Below are 20,808 nucleotides of genomic sequence, written 5' to 3' on the forward strand. Positions count from 1 at the left end.
ACTCCCTCCATTGTCTCCTTCTCTGGAGAATGACTCAGATCCACTGACTCCTTGCTCTCCCCTCTGCACATGTAGACACTTCTCCATTGACTAAATATTGTCACTCCTCATCTACTCTGTGAGCCTGTAAATAATGGACAAAGCCTGGCCCCCTGAGGACTGGACTTTTGTTTGTGTTGTTGGGATTTTTTAAATATCGATGTCTCTTGTCCATTTCCTCTCCAGGCTGGGAGAGGAAATCTTTCAGTGTCGCTGTTGGGCACAAAATAAGGAGCATGAGTTCAGATCCACAGCAGAAAGAGGATCATCAGAAGGGCTTTTCTTCAGAATTTTTCAGCCCCTTGTATAAGGTATTCTGATACAGGTTTAACATGATTGGTAAAGGGAACAACACCTCTCTAGTCTCATTGGTGGAACAAGAGTAAACACACTCATCACAGCTGTACAATATTGTTTTGAGAATCATAAACTATTTACAAAAATAGTCCTTGAGAGAGAAAGGTTCTCAAGAGACTTTCTCTTGGGAAGAGGACTTTTCACTGACATGCTGAAAACTCTCTCAGACTCAGAAAATCAGGTCCACATTTTAGCACCAATCTTTTAGTGTCTGCCGAGTGAGAATTTAGCACCAGAGACTGTACCAGGCACGGAGCCACAGGGTACGTTTCCTTGCCCGTCACAGCCTCAGCTAGGCAAGTACAGCCTGTGCTGAAAACAGTCACTGGCAGAGACGATTTCTGCTGAATCTTGTCTGCCTCCAAGGAACTGGTTTGAGAAGAAAAACCTTTCCATTTGCTGAGGCAAAGAGAAAGAAAGGCAGTATTAAATTAAATAAAAAGCAAGGCCTCTTGGAACAGCATTTGTCTTTAAAAAGTCAGAGCCAGCCCTGCCCCCTTCAGGGAGTTGTGCCCTGCTGGCTCCTGCTCAGCTGCTCTCACCCAGCACCCCCAGGGCCTTTCACAGAGAGCCCTTCCCAGCCCATCTGCCCCAGGCCTGGAGCTCTGCAGGGGCTGCTGTGGCCCCAGCACAGGATGCCACACTTGGCCCTGGGGAACCTCCTCCACTTGGCCTCGGCCCACCACTCCAGGCTGTTCAGATCCCTCTGCAGAGCCTTCCTGCCCTCCAGCACAACAGCACCACCCACTGAAGCCAAGACTCCAATTGCACCCTGTGACGTGCAGGTCGTGGGTGGAGGAAACAGATTTGTGTCTACTGTTTATCAGACAAACAGCCTTGTTTATTGTTTGGAACTTACTTATGAACCCGATTCAAAACTCCTGGGCTCAGATAGCTCATTGGCTGGGATCTCTCTCCACCCAGATCTCTGGCCAGTGGTGTGACTTCTACGAAGTTTGAATGTAAGTAACTTATCCAGGGACTTGTTCTGGCATGAGCTAGGCTAGCCAAATTGGATTTGTCTTATGGTCAGATTTACCTTGTCCAGTCCACGCCAGCTTTACTGGGACAATATTGTGATAGTGAGGCTCCATTGCTGATGGAGTGTTCAGGGAGATTTGCTCATCTCCTCATTTGCAGAGGGGCTGAGAATCCCTTCCAAGGATCTATGGAAATATCTAAAACTCGTGAATTTATCCCCATTTAGGAGAAAGTGGCCCAGCTATGGTGATTCTTTAATTCTGCAATGAGCACCAGCCAACCCAGGGCCCCATTTCTGACACATAGCCAGTCTGTCCACCCCATTCCCATGCCCTCATGAGACAAACATCACCCAAAGCTCTTTTTTCCATCCCTTACACAGCTTTGAGGCTCTGTTGGGTAAAAGATGCCCTGTCCCTTTCGAGAGCAGGGGTGGCTGCTGTGGTCAGCAGTGTGAAAGCACAGAAGGGGTGGCACAGAAGCATCCTGTGGCAGCTGCCTCGGGTGACTCCAGAGTTGCTGCAGCCAAAGAGATGCTGATCCTAGGAAAACACTCCTCAAAGGAGGGGATATGCTCCCTCGATGGCCAACTCTTCCCTCCCTGCAGCCGGATCCTACCTAAGTCCACCCGAGCCAGGGTGATGGGCACATTCCAACTCCTTCCATCTTCCTCTTCCCCATTTAAGGAGGCAGAGAGGTGACACAGCCCCAAGAGTGCCAAGTGAAGGGGGAATGTGGTGTTAGGAAGAAACTGGAAAGAACTAAAGAAGAGGGAGAGAAGAGCAGTGCCCCTCAAAAACAGTTTCTCCTTAAACTGAGAAGATCAAGACAAACAAAATTAAAGTGGGACTCCCAAGACGTCTCTGCTCTCTGAGCTGAAGCCCTCGCTGACTGCTCCAGGCTGGATCGGCACACTGGGAGCACTGGGAAGGGGCCCCGGCTCGGGGCACAGCCCCACGGCCCCCACGGCATCTCCAATGTTCCGCCAGCTGGGATGGAACGTGGGACGGGGAGCAGGGGAAGGCTGCCGGTGCCAAGGGAGCACAAGGCTTGACAAGCACTTAATAAAAACCCCCTGAAATTATAAAGACCAACAGTGGCACCCTAAATACTAGTGGGGGTCATGCAGGGATGTCTCAGAGGAGGCTCTGCATTGTTGGAAGGGACCCACAAGGACCGAGTCCATCCCTTAATGTAATGGCTGCTGCGGGGTCAAATCACAACCTGGCATTATTGTCACCTTGCCCCAACCCAGGTCACATTCACCTTGGAAGCACTAGTTTGTAGTCTGTATTCACAGTGTTATACCAATATAGATATAAAAGGGTAGTGTATAAACACACTGTCAGAAGAATGTGTTTGTGGAAATCTGTTTCCACATTGTTATATCTACATATATATACAGGCTTAGTGTATAAATGTGTAGTGCAAGAGAAACAGGATGATTCCTGGAATAGTTCCCAAAGGTGAAAGAAACCCCCAGCCCATGAGATCATGAGATCATGAGATCATGAGATCAGGCACAGGAGTTCAGAGCCTGGCCTGGCCCAGAAGGTGTCAGGCCAGGCAAGGTCCTGTCCCCTGCTCAGCCTTCCCTCCTCTGCAGCTCTCCACCAGCAGCTGGAGAGTCCAGGAAGCAGCAATATCCGGAATGGGAATATTGGAGACATCTACAGCACCCGGGTGAACATCCAGTCTGAACTGAGGGAAGTTCTGTCTCACAGTTCTGCCCTGCACAGTCACCACAGAACAGCACCAAGGCTTCTGCACTCTAAAATCTTTACCAAAATCTTGTGGCACGCCTGGATTGGAGCCCAAACGCAGCTCAGGGTGCCCCTTGGGATGAAGTGGCATCTTGGTGACCTGACTTGGCTCTGATCCCATTTTCAAGGGGCCGAGGGATGCAGCATCTGCCTCCAGGGCTGGACGCCGGGCAGGACCAAGTGCTACTGGGTCTCCACTGGCTACAACCATTGGAGCAAGAGCCGGGACGACTGCAGGGATCATGGGGCCATGCTGCTGCTGCTGTGGGATCAGGATGAGCTGGTGGAAGGAATGATGGGGGTTGGGAATATGAAAAAGATTCGGGGCTGGGGACTGGTGGCACCCCAGGAAGGGTGAGGGGGTTCCCACAATCCTGGCATCAGCCCCCACCCCATGCCCAAGCCACCCAGGTGCCTCTGGAGGACACGGGTGGAGCTCAGTCCTGGGATCCATTGGCCCATCAAGGTTGGCTTCTCTTCTTCCGAGCCAGAAACTCCTGAATGAAACCCTGCAGAAATCCGGGCAGGGCTTCTGGATTGGGCTCTTGGTGCCCCCAGCCAGGACGGGCTGGATGTGGCTGAACGGCTCCCACCTGGACCAGCACCGGTGAGCACCAGGGGCAGCGCTGAGGGCCAGGAGTGGCTGACAGACTCTTGGGGTGACCCGGGCTCCCTCCTGGAACCCGCAGGTTCTAGCTGGACGTCAGGGAGAGATGTGGCGATTGTGGGACAATCAGGACCAGCAGAATCATCCCTCAGCGCTATGGTGAGGAATTGCAGTGGATCTGCCAGGGAGAAGCCACCAAACTCTACCCTGGGGGCCAGAAGGGACACTCGGCCAGGATGTGGAAGCCAGGTGGGAGCTGTGGGGGCCGTCACTGCTGTCACTGCACAACAACTGCCTGCACAAATGGACGGTGACTTTTCCTGGCTCTGCTCTCTGCTGTGTTCAAACCACTTCACAAAGAAAGAGCAAAGGTCCTCCAAATTCTGTTTCCCAGGCTGCAAAGCTTGGCGAGACTCATGCCTTATACAAACATTCCTACAGCAGTCCTTCTGAGTCCTTTCAGTGGAATCTGCCCCAAGACTTCGAACACGGTGTGGGGCGGCCCCACAGGGAGGCGGACCCGGGGTGCTGCTGGGCCCGATCCAGTCCGGCCCATGGAGCTCCCACTGCACCCCTTTATAAACCTTTATAAACCCCAGACCCCCCTTTTGCCACACTGCCACATCCAAACAGCCCAGATGCGCCAGACGCAGGGGCGTCCCCGCGATGGGGTCTCTCCTATCCCAAAAAAATAGCACAAGGTTAAAAGAACTCTGCAAAATTGCCACAAATGGCCCCAAAAAGTGAAGCAGCCTTCGGGAAGATGCTTATGGGGATTTAGCAGACGGGCTGCAGCCAGGTCAGTGGCAGAGCACACACACAGAAGATGTCTGTCTGTCACTGCTCACAGTCTGTCAATGTTTTACACTTCGCACAGGTAAATTGAATCCAAATTGTTGGGCGTTGGCACCACCTGCTCTTTCTCCTCTCTTTTCCTTGACGGATTTTACATCGCTCCCTTTCACCCCACAGAGCTGGAAAGGAAAATCCCCAGCTGCCCCATGGCCATCTCTACCTGCCTTCCACAGCTCCAGGCCTACACCTTCTCCCCTCCCCTTTACTTTGCACCAGCTTCTCTCTCCTCCTCCCCCTGACAGTTCAGGGCAAGGAGATTTCACCCACTGGCACCACATCCTTCCTCTCACTGTGTCCTACTTTGCTCAGTTTTTATTTCTGTCGCTGCCCGCCCGCACAGCCAGACCCGCCGTGGGGCTGGTTAATGATAGAGTGAATTATTGGAGCAATTACTGGGGCTGGCTAGGCCTGGTCAGTGCCACCAAAATTGCTCTGTCACTGCCTTCCTGAGGCTGGGCAGGAAACAGAAGACAAGGAGAGGCTCCCAGAGGATCAGGATAAGAGCAGGGAGAGGTCACTCATGGGCACAACACATCTGACTTGGGGAAATAATTGAATTAATTATTGCTGGGAATAAGGTTTTGTTGTTGTTGTCCGTGTTGTCATTGTTGTTGTTTGTTTGTTTGTTTTTCGGTCAGGTAATTTTTTCTCCCATCTTCTACTTGGAAGAAAAAATGGTGTGGGGGAGAGAGGGGAGACAAGCAGGAGCAAACAAACGAAATGGCCACACACTTTCACATACCACAGGAATGGCTCAGCCAGAGAATGGAGAGTTTGGAAGTCTTGGCTGGGGAGTGACTTCTCTTGTCTGAGGGGAGGTTTTTCTTGGGAATTGCAGAAATACCTCAAGAAGTATTGGGGTGGACTCTGAGATTCTTGACTGGGGAGGGGGGAGCTGATCTCCAGTGCTTTCAGTGTGGCTGAGGATCGAGAGAGAGTGAGCAAGCGGTCACGCATGTTGCAGTGATATGCAGATAGAAAAACTCTGTAACTCGCAGAGTAGTGATGAGAGTAAGTATGAATTTATTCAGCACTGAGTTGCATGGGGGATATCTCCTCCAAAAGCATGCACACCTTGGAGACTTGTTTCTCCCTTTTTATTCTCTACAAAGTAGGGTTACACAGTACACCTAATACATATTCATTTGCTAACCCTGCCTGTCCCCGCTTCGTATTAAAATTAGTTCCACGCCTATTTGCAGCTGCGCACTGCTCCTTGTTGGTCACTCTGGTGGTCGTCTGGGGGTCTTTGGGGCGGAAGTCAGCAATTTTCCATCAGCTCAACTTCTCACCTTGTCTTCTTGCACATGCTCCCTTCAGTTCTTTTGATATCCCCCCCTTTCCATTTCTTCTGGCTAAGGGGTCCAAAAGAATCCAAGGAACCCACTCCGCCTATGGTGCATTTATGCTTGCATCCTGTTTACGCATTCTAGCTCCTTATCTCATCCTGCAGTCTTTATTCTCTTGCTGCTCTTATGAGAACAGTCAGCATTTCACATGGATTTTGTAGCCCCTTCTTTTACTCAAGGCAATTTTTATAAATAATTCCTAATTCTTAATTTCTCTGTTTCAGAGGAGAGCAGGTGCCCGTTTCCTGGGGTGGGGCTATCCTGTTGCCTTGCTGCCTGGATCTGCCTTCTTGTCACCGTCCCTGTGGCTGCTGGGGGTGGTACTGAGGTCCTGCCCGATGGGACCTGCTTGCCTTCGCTGGTCGCTGCCCGCTGCTGGTGGGTCGGTGCAGAGACAGTTCGCTGTCCCGTGGGTCCCCAAAGGAGCGGTGTCCCCGTCCCCTCCCACCCGTGGAGAGGCAGCCGCACTCGCGCCACAGCGCCCCCGGCCGGGCACGATTGTAACTGCACCAAAGCGGAAACTGCGGCTCCATGCCGGAAAAGGCTGAGATTGGTTGGTTGGTTGGGTTGGTTGGGTTGGTTGGTTGGGTTGGTTGGCTGTGTTGGTTGGTTGCTTGCTTGCTTGGTTGCTTGCTTGCTTGGGTTGGTTGGTTGGTTGGTTGGTTGGTTGGGTTGGTTGGGTTGGTTGGCTGGGTTGGTTGGTTGGTTGATTGCTTACTTGGGTTGGTTGGTTGGTTGGTTGGTTGGGTTGGTTGGTTGGTTGGTTTGGTTGGTTGGGTTGGTTGGTTGGTTGGTTGGTTGGTGGTGCTGTTGCTGGTCTTGTTTGTTTGTGTCATTACTTACATATATATATATATATATATATATATATATATGTATACTAGTAAAGAACTGTTACTTCTTCTCTCATATCTGTGCCTGAAAGCCCCATAATTTCAAAGGTATAATAGAGGAGGGAGGGGGTCATCTTTTCCATTCCAGGAAGGTTCCCACACTCGTGGCAGATACCAAGGCACTGTCTTTTAAACCAGGACAATTATCAAACAAATCACAGCAGTAGAATGACTAGTAAAATAAATCCTACAAAACCACCCTTCCCCCCTACCCTTCCCTTCTTCCTGGATATCACTTTATACCCCATTTCTCTCCCTCCTCCCTACCCAGTGGCACAGGGGATGGGGGTCACAGTCAGGTCATGTCACTGCCTCCCCCTCAGGGACAGGAATCCTTGTCCTGCCCCAGCCTGAGGTCCATCCCACGGGACACAGTCCTTCAGGAACAGCCTGCTCCAGTGCAGATCCCCATGGGCTCTGAAGTCCTACCAGGAGCCACTTCCATGGCTCTGCAAGGGCTTCCCACAGGCTCGGGGCCTCTCTCAGGCATCCCCTGCTCTGGTCTGGGCTCCTGCCAGGGCTGCAGGTGGGTCCCTGCTCGATCCCAGACTCACCCCAGCTCCCAGTGCCTCCAGCTCCAGCGGTTCAGGGCAACAGCGGTTTCTTGGCCTCCTGCCTGGCTCACTTCAGCGCTTCTCTGCCATCCCAGCTGAAGCCCTCGCTGGCTGCTCCAGGCTGGATCGGCACACTGGGAGCACTGGGAAGGGGCCCTGGCTCGGGGAACAGCCCCCAGGGCAGCTCCACATGTCATGATCCGCAAGGTGGGATTCATGATGTGGTTCTTTTAGTCGGTCTTAGAGTACAAAAGATTATCAGCAAACCAAGAACTCAAACAGCAAAACACACTTTATTGAGTGCTCATCAGCACTAATATGCGACAGAGAGAAAAGAGGAGAAAGCAAAGCATGAGGAAAAGAGAGTAAGGGGATTACAGCTACCAACGTTGAAGTCCACTCAGCCATCCAATGATGCAGAGTCTTCTGTCCATTGGAGAGATCTCAAAGGAAGGTAAATTTGGGGTATAATTTCATAGTCTTTTGAAAAGCAAGGGGCACAGGGCCAAAACCAGAGGAGATTGATGATCATTGTGATGAATTCCATTGCGCGGGGGGCTGGTGTAGGGTACAGCGCAAACCACGTCTTGCAAGCCTTTGCTCACCAGCAGGAATGAGGGCAGTGTACCGTGCAACCACCTGCAAACAATCACTTAGCAAACATCCACCTCAGCTAGGCCTGAACCCCTAAACCCAATCCCTTGTGATATTCAGGGTCTCAGTCTCTGTCCTTGAGACGGCTGTGAGACAGATGAGAGAATCTTCGGACCATCTCTTAAACCCCGGCCCCCATGGCAGCTCCAAGGCTCCACCAGCCAGGATAGAATGTGGGACTGGGAACAGGGGAAGGGACGGGGCTGCCAGCACCAACTGAACACGAGGGACAAAGGGTGGAAAGCACAAGCGTTTAATGAAAAAGTAAGAAAATAATGCAGGAAATAACAGTGCCTGGCCTCCAGGAGATGAACCTGCAGGAAGACGACATGATATGGAAACTGATGTGTTTCTCTTGCACTACACATTTATACACTAGCCTTTTATGTCTATCTTGCTAGGACACTGCAGATACTGCCATGTGAACGTGATCTTGGCAATATTGGAATCATCACCATTACTGATGGGGATCACACAGGAACATCTCACAGGATGTTCTGAATTGGAAGGAACACACAAGGATTGAGGCCAGCTCCTAAGGGATTGGCTCATGTAGGCTCAAATCCCAACCTTGGCTTTATTGGCACCTTGCCCCAACCAAGACCATGTACACATGGAAGTATACACAGTGTTATATCAAGATAGACATAAAAGGTTAGTGTATAAATGTGCAGTGCAAGAGAAACAGGGTAAGTCCTGGAGTGGCTCCAGAAGGAGAAAGAAACCCCCAGCCCCAGCCCAGGCAGCCACACATCAGCTTGCACATCATGTCCTCTTCTTGCAGGTTCATCTCCTGGAGACCTGGCACTGAGGTTGTTAGCGTTCAGGAACACACATAATCACGGAATGATTATATGAAGTTGCTTTATGGAAGAGCTCTGGGTGTCAGGGGTACACATACCCAAATCTGACCCGACTTGGTTTTGAGTTGAACATGTTTTTATACTCTATCGTTATATAACTTACATATTAATTATTAAACTTACATTGTTCTATTGTATGCATTGTTTTTACCTAAGCATGGATTTCTCGTGATCCCCCTCAGCCCCCTAACATTGTTCCTGATGTTCTTTAAACAATAATTATATCTAATCATATCTAACAATTGTATCATGATCACCTACTGCTTACACAGGCGCAGTTTCACCTGATCTTTAGCAAGCACAAGGCCTAACATTTCCCAGGGCCTACTTTTCCCAGGGCTTTCCAAACCTAACTTTCTTTCTAAGTCCCCAAATTTTCTAAGATTTTAAGACCTTCTACTATCAAGGTGACCCTGAGAGCAAACACTGAGATGTTCACAAGATCAGGCACTGAGGTGACCCCAAGGGTCTGTGCAAGGCTGACGCTGCAGCTGAGGAAGGGCATCCCAGGGCTGGGAGGGAAGAGGTGAAGCTGTGACCGCCCAGTGTGGAGAAGGTGCTTTGTCCAACTCCCGTTACAAGTGAGTTTGGGGTCTGCTGCAGAGATAGGGCATTGGATTTGAGCAGAATACGCTCCTGAGTTTATTCTCAGCCAGGTACACACACACTCCATTGCCCAGGACAGGAACCCTGTAAGGAGGAGCAGAGAAAGTGCTGGCACCACAGGGGATACTTGGTGCCCCCATGCCCTCCATGACCTGCCCGTGCTCCCCAGGCCCTGCTCAGCTCCCAGGGACTCACGAGGAGTTGAAGCTGCTGCCATCCACCCACTGAAGCTGCTCTCCCAGTCTGCGAAGCCCGAGCCAGTGACAGACCTTCCTGCTGAGGTCAAAGAGGAACTCCTGGGAAGTAGAGAGGAGCCGGCAGGGGAAGCTGCACCTGCAGCACAGGATCCCCCCAGGCTCCCCTCGGCCATCCAACCTCCCCCCACTCACCATTTCCTCATCCCTGAGCACAGCCAGGGAGGCCCCGAGCTCAGAGCATTGAGCCTGACCCTGATCCCAGGTGCAGTGATCCTTTGAGAGGAAGTAGCAGATCCTGCGGTACCCGATCCATCCATCTGGACAGGCCAGCAGCTGCGAAGTGTCAGGAACAACTGGAATTTCTGTTTGTCTTCCCCCTGCAGAGGGAGGAAGAGAAGGTCTGAGGATTCCCCTCCACAGGCAGCAGGAACCCTGCTGTGCCCTGAGGGGCTGGGCCGAGGCAGCAGTCTCTCCCTTACCTGACTGTAAAGCCAAGGGCACCACCAAAGTCGGGACCAGGATCACAAGCACGGCCAGGGCCACCTTCGGATTGGATCTGGTCCACTGGCCTGGAGTAGGAAAGAGCCGCTGACTGTGAGGATGGGGCTGTCCTGAGCAGGCGCAGCCCCTGCATTCCCCCACCCAACACCTGGGGAGCACAGGAGGGACCCTCCAGTCTGTGCGCCCCTCACTCAGCTGGCAGCAAGAAAGACAAGGGACAGGGACACAGCCAGGGCCTGGGCACAGCCACAGTCAGGGCTAGGGGACAGCGGGTGGCAGGAGAATGGCCCAGAGCCAGGGCAGCTGGGGGTGTCAGTCCCAGCCACTGTGGGGGTCCAGCAGAGCACGAGGCCTCTTCCAGAGCCCTGGAAACAGCCATACTCCCGCCAGCCCTGTGCTCCTGGGGTGACTCCGTCCTCTCCCTACAGGCCACAGCGCTAGCCCTGCACTCACCCAGAAACCGTAGGGTTTTCTTCTTTACATTCACAGCTTCTGATCTGTTATGGGACTTCAGGTGCTCCTTCCCACTCCCAGTGCTGCAGCAGAGCTCATTCTCCACATCTTCACCCATTGCACATTCAGCAGCAACACCTTTCTGCTTAGGACAAGCGGCTTCTTGCTCCCGAGGCAAGTGTGCAACCCTGGCTGCTGACACATGCTGGAGACCCGGGAACTCAATCAGAACCCTGTGACAGGAGCAGGATTCCCTCTCCTCCAGCTCACAGCTGGGCTCTCTTGGCTTGGAATAAAAAACACTGGTTTCCTGAGTCATCAACAGTGCAGAAAAAGCCTTTCAGAGTTCCGACCCAGGAAGAGTTTCGAAATGACAAAGACTGAAGGTTAATGGCCCATGACGAGAGACCCACCCCGGCTGGTTCCGGCCCTGCGGTTCTCCAGGCACAGGACGGCAGTGCCGGGCCAGTCCTGCCCTGTCCCCGCTGCTCGAGAACGCTGCAGCAGCATCTGCAGCACAAGTGCAGACTCCGGGAGCTCCGGCCCCCTCTGGCTCTGCAGCTGCTGCAGACGAGCTCCGGGCTGGGACAGGAGCTCGGGAAACGAGATGAGGCGGGAGGTATCAGCCAATGGGAGAATAGGGCGGCTTGGCGCTCTGAGCGGAACTGCCCCGGTTGTTTACCCGAACTCCGGCCGTTTCTCGGAAGAGGTGCTGTGTTGGGACCAGACATTCCAGGCCACTTTCACATCCGACTTTTCAAATTAGCAAAACAATGGAATAATCACCAAGTGAACAGCGGCGTTTCCGCACCCTGTGTCAAGCCCGCCCCTCTCTCCCTTTGGTCGACGTTTCCCGCCACGTCTCGTTCTCGCGCGCTGATTGGGCAGAGCTGGGCAGGGAAACGATCCCGCCCCGTCCCATTCCGCCTCCCGGATTGGCCCTCAGGGCGCGGCGCGTCTTTGGAAACCGGGAGTGACCGCAGTGACCAGACCGGACTCCGGAGCCCGGTGCAGCGGCGGCGGAGCTCGGAGGCGGCCCCGGCCATCGCAGGTGGGAGCCGCGCTCGGTTCTGCGGGGGCTCGGGGCTCGCTGCGGGCCCGGGAGGGGGCGGCAGGGGGCTGTGGCGGGTGGCTTGTGCCGTGGCCGGCCCGTGTTGGCCCTGGGCTGAGGGCGCTGCGGGAGCGGCTGCCCGCGGTCTCCTTGCCGCTGGGGCCTCGGCAGGAGGCGGTGGCGGAGCAGCGCTGGCTCGTCCCGCTTCGTGTCGGGAGGCCGGAGGTGGCTGCGCTGGGCCCGGGGCTGGGCGGGAAAATTCCCGGCGCCAGAGGTTTGTGTGGCCAAAGGAGGCAGAGGAGTGGTGTGCGAGTGACTTTATTGCTGCCCAAAGGGAGAGGCCATGGGGCATTTGCCATGCACTCTCTCCAGTTGTTGGAGGACGCGGCCTCGTTTTTGTCCTGATTTTCCCGGCCGCATGTCCCTGTTCTTAAAAACGAGATTCACTTAATAATTTATAAAAAGAATTTAATATAAATTAAAAGACAATTAGGAGACATAAGAAATAAAGCAAAGGGTTAAAACGGCCGGGTGCCTTGGCGCGCTGCCAAGAGCACACCTGGTATCCCATGGATACCCCTTTTATCTCATCCTTGCTGTGAGGGGTTAATGCATATTCAAGCATGTCCCCTCCCTGGTTCCGCCTTCTTAGATCATGCTTTTGCACAGTCTCAGTTTCTGCTGGTCATCATAATTTTTTTGCTGGTCATCATTATTCTTGCTGGTCAGCATTCTTTTGGAGTCTGGTTTCCTTTTCTCTGCAGATGGTCAGTTGTTGATAAGGGTCTGGGCCCCTCATCCTTCTTCTGAGGGCAGCTGAGCTTATCTTTCCCCTCTTCCCACGTCCTGGTACCGGTTTTTTGATAACAGTTTGCTCTCCCTTTCCTGCTGCTGATAACAGCCTGTTTTCCACAGCTTGATCCTCCCATTGTCTTGCCTTGTCCAGATGAAACATATCTTTATTATTCAGAATTCCTATCTAAGCTTATAACTTACTAAGAGAGAAAAGAATATAGTGAAAGCATATAATATATATTTATCAGAATAATTGTGAAAAGCCAATATTTACAACATGAATTCACAACAACCCCTCCTTTTATTTTTTTTATAAATCATTTGGCTTGAGCAATAATTCTTGTTTTCTAGCTTCTAGCACTCGTTCATTTATTCACAAATCAATTTAGCTTCTTCCAACAGATTTTTCACATTATTTTGTTTTCTTAATACTATGATTTTTTTTTGTTTGTTTTTGTTTTTGCCATTCTAGATGTAGCTAATTTCAGGTCTATAGGCATTTGCTATGCTTTGAACTATATTGGTGATCAGCCAAATTAAACAGGGGATTAAACAAAGAAGAACTATTAAACCAGCTGTAGCACTGCTACAAGGGGAAGAAGCTTAGCTTCTTCTACTACTCTATCCCCAATACATTATCCCATCAATTAGTGGTCATTACTGATTTTCATTTTTGAACCGGCACATGGGCCATTTTTCTGATATCTTTGGCGATATCTAGAATGGCATTTTTATTGTCATTGAAAACAACAATCTTATGTATTAATTTTTTTTTTACAGAACACCCCTTCTTTTAGCTAATAAATAGTCTAAAGCCACTTTACTCTGATATATTGCAGCTCTGGCTTTTCATCTCTGACTGGCTATTAGTTCCATAGCCCCAGCTGTTTTATTGGTTATGATTTCTACAACAGCTTGGAGTTTCATAATGCAAAAATTGGGGTTCGATATCCCCAACTTCCATCTTGTGCCCAAGAATGTTTCCAATATGCGTTCAGGGGCCATTTCTCATCTCCCCATTTTTGAGGTGCTCAAAACCATTCTCTTTTATTTCTTTTTAGGACTTCCAAAACTAACACCCCCAACTGATTTCTGTCTCATCAGAGTACAACTCCCCTTCCATTGCGAAGGGAGCTTTGGGTATGCACTTTTCTCACATATCCAAAATAAGCCATCTGGTGCCTTCTAATAGTCATTTTTCTGTTGATTTATATTTTCCCCAAATTTAGATATTTCTGGGATTCCAGAGTAAGGATTTTTCCCTTTACCATTACATCTGAAGAGTCTGGTTCGATTATCATACACACAATTCTTTTCTTTTACTTTTCCTTGAGTCCAATACAGAGTTGGCTCCTCTGGGATCCACCATGTAGAAGTTCCATTGCTAACCTTATACCTTTTCCAGGGAGTTTTCCCTATTTCTTTAATAAATTCCTTACCAGTTCGCCATAAACATTCTTCCCCTATCACTGTTGAACTTAGAATCCATCTTTCTGGTCGAGTCCCCCCTCTTATATTGGTCCAGTTCCACTTAAGGAGTTCCACCGGGCCTATGCTACTACCTTTCCATGGCCATTCCTCCGTCATCAAGGCTCCTCCACAGACCCAGCAGTTCGTTATGTGAAGTTCTTCACTTATCCTCTCCCCTAAATCCACAAACAGGTTTTTTCCCTAGTCTTGAGATATCTATTTCCCCTTTTAATTGCTGTTTGAGCCTTGCATACAGGTCCTGACGTGAGGTTAAGTTAGATTTAGGTTTCTGTGTTGGTTTTATCTTTTTTCTTATCACTTGCTCTTTTATCAATTCTTGGGTCTTTCCCTTGACCGCCCCCGTGAAGCAAATCCATTTTTCCCCTTTTGGGCAAGTGCTTCCCAATCTAGTACCACTGACTCTTAAGTTTTCTGTGATCCAATATTTTTCCCATTTATGTATACAGGCACTTAACTTGGATGGGTTATAGCAGTGACTATTGATATTGGCGTGGGTAATAAGAAAGAAAACCCGGTGTCATTCCATGTAGAGCTTTTGATAGCATTTGTAACATGGCTTTGCTGGTGTCCCAAAAGGGAAAAGGATAAGTGACAGAAGAAGGAATAATAGGGGTCCAGTATGGCTTACACCCCCACCAATCCTGCCTATGAGGTTGCAGCTCACAGCAGGTGTTTTATATTCTTCTCGGTGGCGAGTTGTAGTGGTCAGTCTGGTCTTGCCCCCTATTTCCTTGTCACTTCCTCTTTTGTAATTTCCAAGCAAATTTCTTTTGACACCTTTTAGCAGCAGTTTCCCACCGTTCCTCAGGTACTTCCCACTCAACACGCACTAGTAATTTCCCATCTGTAAAAAAAAGTTATCATTTAAGTTATTCTTAATAGATTTGGCACCGAACACTTCCTGCAACGAGAGGCTTAACTTTGTGAACCATAATACCTATTATTCTCTAATTTAAACACTTATATTTAATCCAGATAGCATGTCCCATATTGGGATGATTTAGACAAGGTATATGATGTGGCACTGATGGAAGTTGTGGTTCTCCCCCCCTCCTTTATACAAATCACAGGCAAAAGCAAAAATATACGAGGATTTCCCGACCAAAACAGCCCCAGTCCTCCTGTTTGGAGTGGGATTTTTCCTCCCCAAGGTGGATATCGAAAGTGTCCCAGAACTTGGAACTACTGATACAGGCTTGGTCTTACTTCTCAGTTAGGCGTGATTCTTAGCTCATTCCTTGGATCATTTGGATTGTTTCAGTTCATTACCGCCGGCCTCTATCCAAAAGTCCAGTTTGTATCACTCTGTTTGGGTGTTACAGTCCAGTCCTCAGATCTTTTGATCTTATTGGTGTGAATCAAACTTCACTCTTTGGTCCAGATTGCAGCTTCTCTGCCTCAATTATCAGTAGTACCTGAAAACAATTTCTTAATAACACAGGGAGAATGAAAACATCACATCAAAATTTTCCATCAGTATTCTTTAAAATTCTTGGGTTAAGCGAAATTTAACAGTTAACATAGGAGCCAATCTCTTTCTGCGTGTTCAAATTAGTTAAACAAGAAAGGCTAGGTTAGTTTTGACTTCAAATAAATTACATTCATTACCTTTACCCTTTGGTTAATATTTACTTGTTTAGCTTCACAAACTTCTTTTATCGGTTTCTTAGAACAAACCCCTTCCTTTTAACAACAAGAGTAAAAGAAAGAAAGGAAAAAAAAATAAGAGAAAAAGAGATCTTATTTCAAGAAATTAAACACTTTTATGAGGTTTTCAGAACCTAACGAGCTAGACTACTTTTGCTTTGGTCTCATCATACACCGGTCTGTTTCTTCATCCTTTGTTCCGTTCCTTCTTTCCCATTCACAGCAGTTTTTCAGGCTATTTCTCTCTCCCCCTCCTGCTGCCGCAGCTCTGGGCCGAGCAGGCTGTTTCAGCAGCTCGCTCTGCAGGAAGGGGCTGTCACTTGCGTGCTGACCCTGGGGCAAAGCTCGTGTCCCCTCTTTCCCTGCTGTGCTGTCCCTTCACACACAGGACTGGCATGTTCAAACACACTCAGCTCCCACCACAGCCGAGGGGCAGAGCCCGGAGTCCACAGTGCTCTGGTCTGGGGCTCCTCTGCTGGGCCAGCTCGCTCCTCAGCACCAAACCTCACCCAGCACCGCTGCCAGGCCGGCGAGCACTGCCGGCACCTCGCACCCCTCGAGACCCCGGCACAGACACGGCGGGTCCTGCTCCAGCAGTGCCCCTCACGAACCGCGCTCTGCACCCTTCACATCGGGCGCGAGAGGACCGGGAGCCGCCACACCGGGCCCCGCTGTTCGCCACTCACAGGGACCGGGTCCTGCTGCAGCCGCTTTACATAAAAGCAATAAAACAACACCTAAACCTAGCAACTCCTAACCCAGCGCTCCAGATGCTCCTAACATCTCCTATTTCGGGCACAATTCTCACCTCTCTTTCTAAAAATCTTTACAACTCTAATGAAAGGCATCGCAAACCTCTCTCTCTCTCTCTGCCACTATCATCTCGCACTCTTTACACCACATCCCTCCAGAATCTCCACTACACAAATTACTTTGCTTTAGAATCAACTACAAAATCCTAACACCCCCTTTTTGGGGATCCTCCCCAAAACCCCAAAGGCGCTAGACACAGAGACCAGTCAGCTAGCCAGCTACTTTTACCAACTAAAACAAACCTGCAATTACTATTTCTACTGCCTTGAACAGATCTTCAGTCAAGCTAGAAATGAAGACACAGACATCATTCTTCTCTAAATTTTCTTCTACAAGTACAAAGGGGTCTATCCTCACACAGCTGCTTAATGTGAATAATCTCTAGTGTAACCTTTTTATGACAAGATATGATCAGGTCTTTTATTTTTACAGGAATTTAGATACATTGACAAGTTTCTGACAATACCTTTATGTTTCAACAGTACTTGCAGCTTATATATTATGAACAATCTATAGCAAGAACCAGTCTTACAATTGTTTTCAAACTCTTCTTTCACAAAATAAGACTCATCTCTAAAAACACATGTACTTATTAAAATAGACCAAGTTTAGAGTCTCCACAATTCTCTTCTCAATTCGAAACACTAACAATCTTAATTCTAATCTTTTAACTGGGTCCACTTCTGCTTCTGTAATAAGCACAGCTGCAAAACAACACAAGCACTCCTAGAGACATGTGCACTTTCTTGGCAAATTCAAAAGAACAAGAAATCATGGCAGTTCTGAGCCTGATCTTCACTTAAACACACCATCACAATAACTCTTTTTAGAAATCATCAGAGAGATGATCAGCATTTCATATTGTGAAAAGAGAGATAAAATAATTTTCAGCAGCAGTTAAAAAGATTTACAACAATCCATAGGATTTTGCTTTTAGGCTGGTACCAGGTTCTGCTGTTAAGAACCATGGGCTGCACCCATGAGCACGGGACACAAACAACATTAGGGCTAACAGCTCTCACACTTATTGACAACCTGATAAGTTTTCACCTTAAGAAGTGACTACTATGCAAATTACTGTAACTTGCCTTTAAAATTAAAATCAACTACAAAATTTTACGATATTCACTAAAGTAAAGAAATTAGAAGGCATACTAAGAAATGGGTTTGTTTCTCTACAAAATAAATATTGCAGTCACTCAAGAAAAAAAAAAACAAACAGAGCTTACTTCTTTTTCCACTTTCTCCCAGGATGCATTTCTTGGAATTTTTCTAAGCTTCTCTGCTCTTCCTGAAATCTCAAATTTTAATTACCGACACAGCTTACTGCTGCAGAAGCCTACAGCACCATCATACACGGAATTCTCTCAGAACCCGGTAAAACAAAGGCTTGCAACTTGCAGCTCCCTTGGTTTGGAGCTGTTATAAATTTGTATTGTGATATTGGCTTTCGCAGATGAATATTATATGTTAAATACTTTTTAGCTATGTATGTACTTTTTTCTTGCTAACAAGTCTTAAGCTTAAAAGAATTTCCTAGGTACCAGGCAAGGAAACCCCAGAGGGCAAGGACAGTGGGGCTCAAACTCTTATCAAGAGAACAATAGAAGCCAAACTGTTATCAAAAAGCCAGTACCAGGACGTGGGCAGGGGGGAAAGATAAGCTCAGCTGCCCTCAGAAGAAGGATGAGGGGCCCAGACTCTTATCAACAACTGACCATCTGCAGAGAAAAGGAAACCAGACTCCAAAAGAATGCTGACCAGCAAGAATAATGATGACCAGCAAAAAAATTATGATGACAAGCAGAAACTGAGACTGTGCAGAAGCATGATCTAAGAAGGCGGAACCAGGGAGGGGACATGCTTGAATATGCATTAACCCCTTACAGCAAGGAGGGGATAAAAAGGAGATCCCTGGGATACCAGGTGTGCTCTTGGCAGCGCGCCAAGGCACCCGGCCGTTTTAACTCTTTGCTTTATTTCTTATGTCTCCTAATTGTCTTTTATTTATATTAAATTATTTTTATAATTTATTAAGTGAATCTCGTTTTTAAGAATTTTTGGGGGCTCTTTCTGGGATAAGCACCTCACCTCTAGGACCACCGGAGATCCAGAACGGGGAAACAGGCGCGCCCCTGCTGAGTTCAGCAGACCCCGCTCCGTTTCTCCTAGCGTGGGCCAAGCGGCTGCAGGTCAAAACCCCGAGGACAAGAAGGAGAGGAATAAAGCAAAGGAAAGGGGAAAAGGCTCCCTAAAAAAAAACCCGCGGTATTTTTGCTCCATAATTCTTGTGCACGAAGACCCAAAGAAGAAGACGGATTGTAAGTAATCTTTGGGGGAGCGGGAAGCGGGGGTTGCAAGATACCCCCGGGGTTACTGGGACTGGGTCTCAGGGGAGGGGTTAGCCCCTCGGGAAAGGGAGCCCAAGGTTTTCCTGGCACAATCCACTGGGAAAACAGAGTAAAATGTGGATTCTCTAAAACTTTGTCAAGTTGAGGATTAAATCCAAGAAATTTGGACTTAAAACTGCCAAATTGAGGAATAATCCAAGAAACTTGAGATATTTGACATATTACAGTGCCCATGGGCGTATATTAACAAGTAACTGGGAAGTAAAGAGCACCTTATTGTCTTGCTGTGACTGGGTGGAGTTGAATGAACAGATGTGAGAATGCGTAAATAGGTGTGATTGTTGTGTTAAAGTTTGTTTGTTTGTTTGTTTGTTTGTTTTTGGAATTGTGTTGCTAAAGAGGAAAGGTTTCCTGTGCTGTGCTGGAGTAAGAGTGAACACGGGTCAATGTTTCCACAGGAACTAGATCACGGTGGGGACACATGGAGTGATTCGCTTCCTCCCTGCGAGCTCCTGTCATGGAGCCCCGGGGGGGGGCAAACCAGAACTGGGGCTTGTAGCCCAGGAGCCGCGGGGGTGTTGTATCAAATCTGTTCTCAGCGGGTCTGGTCTCAGAGTAAAGCCAAGGTTATCTTTAGTGGAGATCTTCCCTCCGCGCCTTTCCTCCCCCCCCCGGGCAACAAGAGCTGCTTACGGGGGAGGGATCGCTTTGGTGAGCTGGCATGTGGTTCAGCGTTTGAAGTTGTTTGTTTTTTTTGGTTTTTTTTAGAAGTATTTTTGCCCCACTGTGGCGGCGGTGAAAGGTTTTCCTGGGAGATGGTGCTCCCAGGGCTACTCCCTGCCGAGCTATTGGGACTGAGTGGCGGGTCAGCCTCAGGAGTGCAAGGGAACTCCTGGAGCTCCGGCCGGCCGTGAGTCGGGCCGAACCCTGATAAGATCAGGCACGGAGGGTGCCCTGAGGGGATGAATTCAGCTCATCCCTTTTGAGTAAAGTGAGGGCAGGGGGCCGTCTAAGTCTTGGTGCCCCTGGATTGTTTAAACTTATTTTGGAGCTCTCAAGCCGCAGAGCTGTGTTTAGGTGGCTGCCGGCAGGCTGGATTGAACCACAGATGCTGGTTCGGGTTCCCTGCTCCAGGCACAGGGGGATCGGAGGAGCTCTCAGTGACTCCTGGAACCTCCTGAAGCCGTGAAACAGGCCGGGAACATGCCCAATGGTGAGAGAGCCAAGTGAGTCCCTCTGGGACCCAGGTTTTCTATGCCGGGGTCTTATGAGACCTTAGGCACATTAAGTTCTGTGATTCCGAGAGTAAGGACTGGTGTCAAACTGTCTCAGAGAGCTTTTTCTTAGCCAGATGTGTGAGTGAGATATGGAGCAGTACTGGTGTATGGTATCAGCTCCAAACCAAGGGAGCTGCAAGTTGCAAGCCTTTGTTTTACCGGGTTCTGAGAGAATTCCGTGTATGATGGTGCTGTAGGCTTCTGCAGCAGTAAGCTGTGTCGGTAATTAAAATTTGAGATTTCAGGAAGAGCAGAGAAGCTTTAGAGAGAAGCTTAGAAAAATTCCAAGAAATGCATCCTGGGAGAAAGTGGAAAAAGAAGTAAGCTCTGTTTGTTTTTTTTTCTTGAGTGACTGCAATATTTATTTTGTAGAGAAACAAACCCATTTCTTAGTATGCCTTCTAATTTCTTTACTTTAGTGAATATCGTAAAATTTTGTGGTTGATTTTAATTTTAAAAGCAAGTTACAGTAATTTGCATAGTAGTCACTTCTTAAGGTGAAAACTTATCAGGCTGTCAATAAGTGTGAGAGCTGTTAGCTCTAATGTTGTTTGTGTCCCGTGCTGATGGGCACAGCCCATGGTTCTTAACAGCAGAACCCGGTACCAGCCTAAAAGCAAAATCCTATGGATTGTTGTAAATCTTTTTACTGCTGCTGAAAATTATTTTGTCTCTCTTTTCACAATATGAAATGCTGATCATCTCTCTGAT

General features: G+C 48.8%; 1 protein-coding gene and 1 pseudogene across 1 annotated transcript; one reads left to right on the forward strand and one right to left on the reverse strand.

Annotated features, from left to right (window-relative positions):
• LOC102111794 (uncharacterized) overlaps nucleotides 1–20,808 on the forward strand; it is a 123,843-nt pseudogene that overhangs the window by 83,830 nt on the left and 19,205 nt on the right.
• On the reverse strand, nucleotides 7,760–11,208 carry LOC106628805 (early activation antigen CD69-like). The gene is made up of 5 exons (XM_014262122.2): nucleotides 10,673–11,208; nucleotides 10,198–10,287; nucleotides 9,911–10,095; nucleotides 9,717–9,817; nucleotides 7,760–9,605 (listed from the first exon to the last, which is right to left on the reverse strand). The coding sequence occupies exons 1-5, from the start codon at nucleotides 10,989–10,991 to the stop codon at nucleotides 9,491–9,493; spliced, it is 810 nt and encodes a 269-aa protein (XP_014117597.1). The 5' UTR covers nucleotides 10,992–11,208; the 3' UTR covers nucleotides 7,760–9,490.

This window comes from Pseudopodoces humilis, chromosome 33 (assembly GCF_049639895.1).
Source record: "Pseudopodoces humilis isolate 2021_Gansu_Grassland_sample_001 chromosome 33, ASM4963989v1, whole genome shotgun sequence".
NCBI classification, from domain to species: Eukaryota; Metazoa; Chordata; class Aves; order Passeriformes; family Paridae; genus Pseudopodoces; species Pseudopodoces humilis.